This window comes from Dromiciops gliroides, chromosome 5 (assembly GCF_019393635.1).
Source record: "Dromiciops gliroides isolate mDroGli1 chromosome 5, mDroGli1.pri, whole genome shotgun sequence".
Lineage (NCBI taxonomy): Eukaryota > Metazoa > Chordata > Mammalia > Microbiotheria > Microbiotheriidae > Dromiciops > Dromiciops gliroides.
In genome coordinates this window covers 116830510-116842635 of record NC_057865.1, presented here as the reverse complement: position 1 = coordinate 116842635, position 12126 = coordinate 116830510, and the positions used below count along the sequence as shown (strand labels likewise).

Here is a 12126-nt window from a genome sequence, read left to right as displayed (position 1 = left end):
CATTCCAGATTAGAAGTTGAGAGGTTAGGACTGAATAAGTAGACTGGCAAATCATCAGCATAAGAGATGCTAAATGAAACTATGATAACTGATGAGATCACCAAGGGGAATGATGTAGAGGGAGAAGGGGATTCAGGACAGAGCCTTGGGGGACACACAGTTAGTGGGTATGACCCCAATGGCTGGTTATATACCTAGCACCATGTCTGGATCTTGATAGGTTTTTTGTTGTTATTGTTTTTTTGGTTGTTTTGTTGTTGTTCGTTTGTTTGGTTTTTTTGTGGGGCAATGAGGATTAATGACTTGCCCAGGGTTACACAGCTAGTAAGTGTCAAGTATCTGAGGCTTGATTTGAATTCAGGGCCAGGCTTTATCTACTGAGCCACCTAGCTGCCCCGATATTTTTTTTATAAATGCGTATTTAGGGGCAGCTAGGTGGCTCAGTGGATAGACCACCGGCCCTGGAGTCAGGAGTACCTGAGTTCAAATCTGACCTCAGACACTTAACACTTACTAGCTTTGTGACCCTGGGCAAGTCACTTAACCCCAACTGCCCCACTAAAATAAAGTAAGTAAACAAATAAATAAATAAATGCATATTTAATAGACGATTATGTCTGTTACTTGACTCTTTAGGGCCTGCAAGAGATTGCCCTAGGTTGGCATAGTTTTTTAGAAGCCAGGGTCACTTTCATACTGTGCTGAGAAAACAGAGGGGGACATCAGTGCTTTGTGAGGCTCTGTTTTTCCACTAGTCGTACTAGATATTCCCTAAACCATCCACAGTCCCTCACCCAAGGCCACTTGGGATAAGTCAGTGGCATGAATTTTCAAGATGGCTGGCTAGAGTTGTAGCAAAGTGTACAGACTCAGAATAGAATAAAACTGACTTTATACAGATAGAAAAACCAATGATTTAGCCTCATTTGGATCATACTCTTGTCTATAGAAATTTCAAATGTCCCACTCTGTTCTGCCTTGCACACTTATTGGTCGTCTCATTAACTGTGCACAGTGCCCCTCGTGCCCCCCCTCATTCTGCAAAGAAATGTACATGAATTTGGGGTGTAGAAATCAGAGAAAGATGGTATGCAAGTAGCTGAAAAGGTAGTTCCTGACACTGAATGAGCCTTTCTCTCTCCATTCCACAAAATGTTTGGACTGCAGCAAAGAGGATTGTCATTTTGCTGTGTCTGTAAAAACAAGGAAGCTTTGGCATCTGCTGATCATTTTAAATTATTAATAAAAATCTTTGATGATGGTTAGCATGAGGGAAAGGAGTTCAGAGATAAGGTGGGAAGACCTGAGAAAAACTTTGGGAGTAGATATGGAAATCAAGCTATCTACCCAGCCACCTTTGTGATTTCAATGGAATTAATAACCAAGTTATTATAGAACATTAGTTAAATATTAACAAGGCTAGCCATTGACTCCTCTGGTAGTTCTTTCCTATAACCCATCTCTGTTGCTACAGAAAAGTCTTTCCGATGGGCTGCCTGTGTTATTATAACAGAAGGGGAAAGGAAAGCTGGGGGATTAGCAGTGAAGACTAATGGCATATGCATTGTGATTATGAATGAATCCCCACTGTATTTGTAGGCACGCAGTAAATGCTAATTGATGTTGATAAGGAAGACAGTAATAATGGTGATCCCTTTCCATCCCAAAATGCTTACTGCTTTTGGTTTTATCCATTAGCATTTTTAAAGCCATTCATTGGTTTCATGGACTTGCCATTAAGCCCTTGGTCAAGGGGTCACAGTAGGGTCCAGCAGGGTTAGTGGTGAGAGGGTGGGGGGAGGTCATCTGTCTTGCTTCAGCATGGGGCTCTCTTCATCTCATACATCCTTCTCTCTTAATCTCATGCCTACAGTGAAGCCGCCGCCCATGCTGTCGCCACACTGGCTGAGGCCACACTGCAAGGGGGAGGACAGATCGTCCTGTCTGGGGAAACCGCAGCAGCCGTAGGAGCACTTACTGGAGTCCAGGATGCTAATGGTAAGAGGGTATAAATATTTGATTGAATTTCTTCCCTGTTTCCACTTAAACCCTCAAGACATGACTGACAGCAAAAACAGCCCTACTCTACCCCTACTCCCCCACCCCCCCCCCAAAAAAAAAGATTAAGCTTTGGTTTGAGTAGTAACCAAAGAGTGCTCTTCTTTGTGGCAAACAGTTAATACCGGGGGATCCTTTGGCCTCCTGTGGGGAGGTGACCTAAGCTCCTGTCCATCTCTTTCATTAAGTCTTTGAGTCTTTGAAAAGTAATTTAGAAATGGAAGAAGCCTGATTACTTTTCTGGCTCTTACAAGATCCCATCCATGGTTCCTGATAAACTCCCATAGTCCTAGTAACCTTTAATCCCAATCATCAGTGGAAGGCAACTTAGGAAAGTGTTTTCTTGGCAGACTATGCCATAGTGATGGCTGCTTAATTGTTTATTTGAAAGAGGCTTTGCTCTCAGGACCTCTCTCTCAGTCTTTCTGTAGTTAAAACAGGATAGAATATGTTGTGGTACCATTTGCCTCATGTTGACTCTAAAGATTTGCCCACTGCTCCTACAATGAGTCAATTTCCCACTGTGACCTGATGTGCTATAGTTAGTGTAGTAAATTCTGATAACCTCAGGACAGTTGTCCCCACTCTTGTATGTGGGAATAACCTGTTCCACACTTGCTCAGTATCACTCTTTGGGTTGCCATTGCTAGATCTGCTTCCTATTTTCTGTCGATTCACTTAGAATTTCTGGGCTTGATCAACAATATGTAATCAAAACACCATTCCCTCTTACCTCTTCAGTTTGTGAATGCCACTATGATTCATGACTTTGATTTGAAAGGGACAAAGTTCACTGAGTAGCAAAAACTACCCAATTACAACTCACCTTTTTTTTTTTTTGGTGAGGCAGTTGGGGCCAAGTGACTTGCCCAGGGTCACACAGCTAGTAAGTGTTAAGGGTCTGAGGCCGGATTTGAACTCAGGTCCTCCTGAATCCAGGGCCGGTGCTCTATCCACTGCGCCACCTAGCTGCCCCTCCAACTCACCTTTATAGATGGGTTACTCAATATTGGGACTTCCCTGTGGAAATTATTACAAAGACTGAACCAAAAAGAAAAACCAATTCTTGTTATGTTAATCCTGGCTTTGTAGTATGAGGCAACTCAAATTTGAGCTACATAGTTTGGGCTATTTTTGTTGTTGCTTTGCGGTCCTAAAGAGAGAACAGGGAGACCAACTATTTGTAGAGGCATTGGTAACCAAAGAAAAAAGAGGAAAGTTTGTCACATGAGATAATGTGAGAGGTTTCCTCCAGAAAGGCCAAACACACACAATATTTTTTTTATGTACAATCACGTTAAAAATATTGCTGTATTAGTCATATTTCCCATCCTTCATTTTCTTTTTTCTTTTTTTTTTTTACATATAAGGTATTTTATTTTTTCCGTTACATGTAAAGGTAGTTCTCAACTTTTGTTTATACAAACTTTACAATTTCAGATTTTTCTCCCTCCCCCCCTCCCCTAGATAGCAGGTAATCTGATATAGGTTATATCTATATATCCATATCCATATCCATATATATATACACATAATAACATTAATCCTATTTCTGCATTAATCCTGTTACAAGAGAAAAAATCAGAGCAGTGATGCAAAACCTCAAAATAGAAAAAAAAAAACAATAGCACCCAAAACAAAAGAAATAGTATGGTTCAATCAGCATCTATACTCCACAGTTCTTTTTTTTTTTCTTGGATTTGGAGATCCTCTTCTATCATGAGTTCCCTGGAACTCTTCTGTACCATTGCATTGGTGAGAAGAATATAGTCCATCACAGTAGATCAACACTCAATGTTGATGATACTGTGTACAATGTTCTTCTGGTTCTGTTCATCTCATCATCAGCTCACGCAAGACCCTCCAGGTTTCTCTGAACTCCTCCTGCTCATCATTTCTTACAGCACAATAGTATTCCATTGTATTCATATACCACAACTTGTCCAGCCATTCCCCAATTGATGGGCACCCCCCTCAACTTCCAACACAAAATATTTTAATGTCTTATAAGACAGGAAAAAACAAACAAACAAACCAGGTACTAAACAGTAACCTACAGTAACCTGCCCATTTCTCTAGGACCCTGGCCCACTTGAAGTTACCAGCAGACTGCATCAAACTCCAGAGCTGAATCCATTGCAGCATTGCATGCATCTGAGAATGATTATGTTCAGAATCAAATGGGTCATAAACCAGATTAAGAAAAAGTTTGCAGAACCTCATCCTCATTTTTAATCTGCCCATGTCTGTCCCTTATTGAGTGTTCCTTTTAAAAATTAAAAACAAAACAAAACCCACAAACCTTTCAAGGAAAAAGAATGAGCTCTTTATTTAATATTCATTGGAAGTTGCTATTATCATGTAAATGACCAAAAATATTTCCCCTGGTGAATTGAAAGGAGACTTCATCTATTCTGACTGTCTTTCCCTAAGAGTTAGGGGTCAGAATTCTTGACTAAACTCTTATTATTCAATCTCCCCCAACCCCATCTCTTGTGATAACAGATTTAGCAGTCAGCTGTTGCATCTCTTTGCATCTTTTAGCCAGGATATAAATGATAAAGTCAATCCATGCCCACTCTACATACATATGTCTGGCTGCTTTATAATTGTGCCTCCATGTTGGAAATCCAGGTTGGTTTTTTGCAGCTAGGAGAAAAGGAAATTCTGGTCTGTGGCCAAACAAGTCCATAGGTGTTAGTAGAGCTAGGATAGCTTTCCAGCGTGTGGCTGCTGGGATTTGCTGAATTCTAGCCTTGCAGCTTGTAATTATCATTTTCCCTGAACTCAACATTTGTTCTTTCACCTCTGCACATTCGAACAAGCCCTCTCTTTTGTCTGGAGTGCTCTTCTTCATTTCTCCTTTCTTAGAATTGTTGTCCTTCATTCAAGGCTCAGGTTTCCCCTACACTATGAGGCCTTTTTTCGTCTCCCACCACCAAGTTTGATGTCCTCCCTCCTTCTCCCACCCATCACTTTATTTTGTATTTGTATTTACTCATCTGCCTACATGTAGTACATTGGAATTTAAATTCCTTGACAGCAGGTATTGCTTCACTTTTGTCTTTGTCTTCTTAGCGTTTAGCATGATGTCTTGCACGTAGCAGGCACTTAATAAATATTTGTTGAATTCAGTTCAGCTCGTTTTCCCATAAGGCGATCAGGTTGTATAATACTTTGCCATAGCATTGATAGGTGAAGAGCAGCCATTTTGCCTGCACCTTAGGACCCTAGAGATTGATCTTGGCCTGCATCAAGTAAAACCAGAAAAGGAAATTAAACAAACAAACGAGCCCTGAGCAATTCTTACTGAGAGCTTAAACTAACATTTTCTCCATGTAGCCAGAGCAGATCCCGAGCTGGTGATGACTTTTTGGGATTTTCTTTTTATCCTTGCAAAATCACTCTGTTGCCAGCATTTGTCACTTCTGTGATGACAGACTATAGTTTTTTCCTGTGAACTGAGCTACCGACGCCTGATTTCTTCTATCAGGAAAATCCAGTGAATAGTTGTTGAACTAAGTACTGTTGTTTTTAACTGGCCTAGAGGGGATAAGACCTCTATTCTAGAAAATGTAGTTTTAACATGGGTCTTACTAGCAGAGCACTGCCCTGTGGTGACAGCTATCTTTCTGGCCTAGGGCAGAGGAGAAATGCATTGAGAGAAAAAAGGAGAGAGTCACATCTGTGCCTATCTGTGCAGCTCTAACTGGTAGTGAATAAGGCAGTGGGAGATGGTATCGTGAACAGTTTGGGGTTCACAGTGGAAGACTGTAGAACACAGCATTTTCTTGTATGTGCTACCATGGAAAAATACTAAATTCTGGGCCCTCAAGTCTAGTTTGAAAGCAGGCTTGAAGCACCCACTAAGAAAGAAACGATTAGACAGTATGTATAGCAATGGCCTTATGGTGATTTTCTGCTCTCTGTGTTCTCCCTAGGCCTAAAGAAGCCTTGGGCTACCTTTTCACACTGGCTCAATCTGAATATTTTCACAGGTGCCATTAAAGCACCAATATACTTGCCCAGGACTGGGAAGAGCAGCTAATAGAGTATGGTCCCTCATCATATCATAATGACATACACTCTCCTTTTGCCCAAGATGTTTTAGTTCCTGATGCTGTCTTCTGGTCTGTTACTCTCTTTTTTTTTTTTCTGAAATTCATTCTTAATTTTAATTAATAATTTATTTGTTTGGGTTTGGTTTTTTGGTTTGGTTTTTTTTTGCAGGGCAATAGGGGTTAAGTGACTTGCCCAGGGTCACACAGCTAGTAAGTGTCAAGTGTCTGAGGCCAGATTTGAACTCAAGTACTCCTGAATCCAGGGCCTGTGCTTATATCCACTGCGCCACCTAGCTGCCCCTGTTACTCTCTTTTGATGTGAAAATGCACCTCGGTTTAAAAAGTCCTGGTTACCTACACATAACTGTCACTCCCCTAAGTCTATAGGATAGTAAGAAGGTGGGAAAAAGGGTATAGGGAGGAAGAGCAGGGGGAGGGGAAAGAAGGAGATAAGTATTTATTACACACCTCCTATGGGCCAGGCATTGTGCCGAGTGTTTTACAAATGTTATCTCATTGGATCCTCACAACAACCCTGAGAGGGGTAGGTGCCATTATTTTGTCCATTTGACAGATGAGGAAAGTGAGGCAGATCAATGAATAGGTTGAAGAACATGTGAGCGGAGAGAAAGAAACATTCTGAGAGATATTATAGAGGTAGAAACTGATTAGACATGTTAGATGCGTGTGAATGAGGAGTCAAGGATTTGCACTGAAGTGCAAATGTGGATTTTGACAAAGCATGGTGATGCCCAGTACTGTTCAAACATATAAAATTGTTTAGATTAAAGCTGGCAATGAAAAGCATGGCCCAGAGACAGAAGAGGGGGGCATAAAGGCAAGAGTCTGTGTATTCTACAAACTAATTTGAATAATGAAAAGTTAGCTCTCTAAAGGCAGCCCTATCTTGGTAATAGGGCAGGGTTTTCCTAAGATCAGATTGTTATAAATATCTCCCAGATGTCTGTATCTAGCTTAGGAAGACGTGTCTATCAATTCAATAAATGACTATAATTTGTTTGTACAAATGTGAATTCTTGGTTTAAACAGAGATGAAAGCTGAGCTTTCGTGCTTTTGAAATTTTAATTTTCTTGTTAGGTTTTTCAGCCAGCTCTTATATTCTTGTTTGAACCCAAGAGGGCAGCATTGATCAGTTCCCCATTCATTTAGAGCTTCTGTAGTGGAGATAACATACCAAGAAGCTGTTGCCTTTGCTTTCTCAATGTTCATCTCCATACCTCATTATCATGCTACACATTGTTGTACCTTCTCCCCCATGGGATGTCAGCTGTCTACTCTTGGGTCTCAGGAATACAGAGATAACTGCTTCCCTGTGTCCAGCAGATAAAATTCTTTCAAGCTTCCTACCCCTCTTCCAGAGGGCTTTCAGCCATTTAATCTTTAACTGTGCTCTTTGAGTACAGATTGGGGGTAACTAGGTGGTTCAGTGGGTAGAGTGCTGGGCTTGGAGTCAGGAAGACCTGAATTCAAATACGGCCTCAGACACTCACCTGCTGTGTGACCTTGGAAACATCTTTTAGCTTGTGTTTACCTTACTCCACTGGAGAAGGAAATGGCAAACCACTCTAGTATCTTTGCGAAGAAAACTCCTTCCAGGGTCATGAAGATTTGGACTTGACTAAACAAATAAGCAACAACTCTAAAGAGTCCACTTCCTTGGTGCTTCTGGTATGGGCCAAAGTCTGGCTGCCTCGGTTTGCCTTGACAGTGGCACAGATAATGTGGTGTTTTCTACTGATTAGAGCTTCTCTCCCCATCAACCAGAGCTAAAAATAGCCCACATTAGTTCTTAGCTCTGCACCATGCACACACCCAGATTTCCCCTTTAATAACTGGGCTTACAGAGAACTAACGCCAGGGATTAAAAGGGTCCATCCTGGAGCAGTCCCAGACAGTGACAGTGTAAGGTTTCTCCAGTTGCAGGATTCATAGAGCTTGTTGTTCCCTTGCTACATGACCCACGTACCAGTGATAGGCAAGCCACCTCAAGAAACACATGCCTATCATTTATCATGTCTTCTTCTTCTTGATAATTTCCATGGGATTTCTGGAGGGGCTCCTTAATAAATGGGAAATCTGTTACATTGAGGAAGTATTTAATGCCCAAGAGTGTTCAGACACAGTAAGCTCCAAAAGTCTGTCGCCCACAAGCCAGTCTTGGTGTAGTCCATTTTGACCGCTTTTGACTCTGCCTTTGCAACTTCAAGTTCAGTAAAACGCAATGTTTACCTAGAGCCATCTAGCTAATCTGTCTCCCCATACTCAGGACAGGGCTTCTCCAACTCCCTGAGCCCTCCCTTATTTGCTCTTCCCAGGAGGGTTTGACTAACACATCTTCCATTCTCAGACAGTGAGGACTTAGAGACCCACCAGCTGGCATGACTGCTGCCATCCTGGCACATGCCACGCTCCCTGAATTAGGGAAATGGACTGGAGGGTCGAGTCTGTTTAAAAATTAAAGCTGATTACAAAGTATTAATATTACATTTAAAGAAACAGTCAGCAGCCCTCCCATTTATCTTCACTGCAATATGTTCCCTTTTGTTCGAGCTTGGCCCTGGCACAGCAGCCTGGCTATTAAAAGGCTTAGACACCCTTGATCGGGCTATCCCAAAAAAGGGCTTAACTTGGTAAGGGGCAGCACTGAGTACTGTGTAGTTTGTGGTTCTTGCTGAGGCAAAACTCACTTTAAAACAAACGTAGCTTTTACCTGCCTGTTCTACCTGTCATATGAAGCCTCCTAACTTAATGGCAGCAAGTTCGGATGAAGTGGAGAATGTATGCAAGGGGAAGTATATGAGATATGGCTGGGAATGGAGGGAGATGTTGTCAGATTGTAAAAGCCTTAAATGCCAAATGAAGGAATCTGAAAAGGTAACAGAGAGCGAGGGAAGTCTCAGGCAGAGGAGTGACATGACTAAGTCTATATGCAAGGAAGATTATTGTGGCAGTGGTTAAAGGGTAGATTGGAGGAGAAAGAGCATGGAGCTAAGAAAACCCATCAGGAGCTATTGCCATTAGTCTAGGCAAGTAATAATGATGCAGTGTACCATATATACATCATTATCCTTGTTTACTGATTTTTGTAGCTCATACCTTTCAACTCACTACTTTTATTTAACACTCAAACAAGCAAACAAAAAACTCTTGGTTTGGTTTGGTTTGATTTTCCTCCCTCTTAGGGAAAAGTTCTAATTTCCTACTTAGCTATTATAATAGCTATGCTTATCGCTACATTTGTTTTTAAAGATATGAGTTCAAATCTGGGCTCAGACACTTACTAGTTATTTAACCATTTGCCTCAGTTTCCTCATCTGTGAAATGAGCAGGAGAAGGAAATGGCAAACCAATCCAGTTCTCTTTGCCAAGAAAACCCCAAATGGGGTCAGGAAGAGTTGAATACAACTAAAGAGCAAGATACATATGACTTTGGAGAGGGGATAGGTGTGTATGTGTGTGTCTGTGTATGCATGAAAGAGAATGTTTAAAGGGGGAAGAGGAGTAAATGGATTAAAGGAAAGGAGTGTGGGGTCCAAGGGTGGTAGTTGAGACCCATATGTTCCAAGACTGCCCAGGGTGAGAGGATGAATCTTCATCTTCTCTGTTTGATGAAAAGGAGATGAGCAGAACTGACCCTGAAGAAGTATCTAGCTCTCCCCCCCACCCCCAACACTAGCCATTTATCATTCTCAGGGCTCTCTTCAAATATTTTATGTGCCTTAGGAGAAAAGAATAAGTGGAATGAAAGTCAGAAGGATAATTCCCTAGAGATGGGCACTTTGCTGTTCTTTCATTTATTATATGATGGTGAAAATGAGAAAAAGGGGAGCAAGAACCTGCAAACGCTAAACCACCCCTTCCCTAGTTTCACATACTGCCAAACACTCTCCCAGTCTGTTCTAGGCCAAGACTGAAATCCGTGCCTTCTCACAGTATGACCTAGTAAATAAAGCATTTGATTTAAGTCAGAGGAATCTGGTGTTATTTTTTTTAGATCTTCCACTGACATACATCATATGACTTTCATCTATGTTGGGCAACTCAAATTGTTTCCCAGTATCCTTCAGTGTAATTACTAGGTATACCTCACATTGCTAGGCACTCCATCCCCATCTATAAACTTTATCTCAATCACTCCCCAAAATATGTGAAATCAAAGCATATACATAGCTCCTCTCGGAGAGCAAGCAGGGTCTAAATGAGGACAGACCAGAGGCCCATTCTGGCCTTATGATCCAGTGAAATACAAGGTGGTATTAGTGTTATTATTTAAAATCCTCCAGGTGCTTGCCCTACTTGACCTTGGTCATATCATCTTACTCTCTTTGTGTCGTGCTGGCCTTCTCTCCCCCTTCACACAATCTTGGAGGCATGAGCCCGGGCTTTCTAACACCTCACATAGAGCACACCTTCCTGAATCGCCCTGGCTCAAAAACTTTGTCTCATTTCAGTTGCTCTCTTCAGATGATTTTTTCTGGCCTTTTCTTGACTGTCACCACTAGCACCCTGGAGTCGTATTTATTATGTCTATAATTCTCAGCTACCCCCTCCCTTAGTTTGTCTATAGGTTTGTTATACATAAAACTATATGACTATATGAATGCTTCCTACATCTGTGATTTCATTGACATGGACATACCCATGACCTAGCAAATCTCTACTCCACAGTGATTTGAATACGTGGTCTTTGAGAGTTGCCAATGGTCAAATTATTCACTATCCTGAAAACAGACTACTTATAAGCCTCCCTGAACTTAGCTGGGCTATTACTATGACAGACACATAGTCCATTACTAGGCCTGTATTTGAAGTTTTTCCTTTTGGTATGACCTATCTCAGAATTCAGGATCACTTTCATGTCATGCTCAGGTATTAGAGAAGAATATAATTGTACCAAATAAAGTTTTGTGATAACTGAAAACTGTTATTAGGAACGTGTAGTTTTAACCCATGTAATGCATGGTTATTTTATTTAAAATAGTTGCCTTGGCTTTTGTACCACTTTATGATTATAAGCCAAAGATGGTCATTGTGACCTTTAGAATTGGAGCCTAGGGCTCTGGAACCAACTTCTTTTATTTAGAATATAACCTGTGCGGGGGCGGCTAGATGGCACTGGCCCTGGATTCAAGAGGACCTGAGTTCAAATCCAGCCTCAGACACTTGACACTTACTAGCTGTGTGACCCTGGGCAAGTCACTTAACCCTCCTTGCCCTGGAAAAAAAAAAAAAAGACTATAACCTGTGACCACCAAGTTCCAAAAAAAGAATGGCTCAGACTGGAGCCTCTAGATTTTTTAGGCTGCACTCCTACAAGACAAAAGCGACTGCTCCTGACCTTTGTTGGCAGGAGATTTGAAGAGATAACTTTGGGTGAGAGTCTGGGATAGACCTCAGTCAGATTATGCTTTGGTATTACCTTTTCTACAAGTTAAAAAAAGTGAAATTCATTAGATATAGTATAACAATATCCCCCATTTAGAGCAACGAATCTCTTTTTAAAGGAAACAAGGAGGATTAGATAGACCTGAAGCATCTCTTCTTGATTAGGAAAAGAAGAGAGAACAACTCAGAGCTGTGGCCTGGGAGAAGGGTTGGGGAGGAGCACATTAGGAAGGACACAACCACATCTGAATGGGAAGCTGGCTAGAGGCCTGTGAAACTGCAGCAGCAGTGTGCCACATCTTGAGAGCGGAGGATGTCTTTCTGTATCCCTCCCCACCCCCACCCTGGAAAAGAAGGTAAAATCCCGTCTCTGTTGCACCTCTCCAGACAGGGGCTTTCCCAGTTAAGTTAGCTTCCTTTCCTCCTAGGAAACACTTGGACACGCCTCATATAGGAAAATATTCCATTCTGTTTGCTTCTGGACCGCTGTCTTTTGGTTAAAAAATGAGCACAAATGTTTGCATCGTTCTCTTTTTCTCCCTTTTTCCTCTCCTTTCGTGCCATGTTCCTTCTCTGTCCTCTCCTTTATTCCATTTGTCA

The 12126-nt window shown here is 41.5% G+C and overlaps 1 protein-coding gene across 1 annotated transcript in view; it reads left to right on the top strand.

Moving 5' to 3' along the window:
- The window catches only part of NRF1 (nuclear respiratory factor 1), a 152167-nt gene that overhangs the window by 116278 nt on the left and 23763 nt on the right, over positions 1-12126 (top strand). The window contains exon 10 of the mRNA XM_043969200.1: positions 1874-1998. Coding sequence (XP_043825135.1) covers positions 1874-1998 — 125 coding nt within the window. The remainder of the gene's footprint in view (positions 1-1873; positions 1999-12126) is intronic.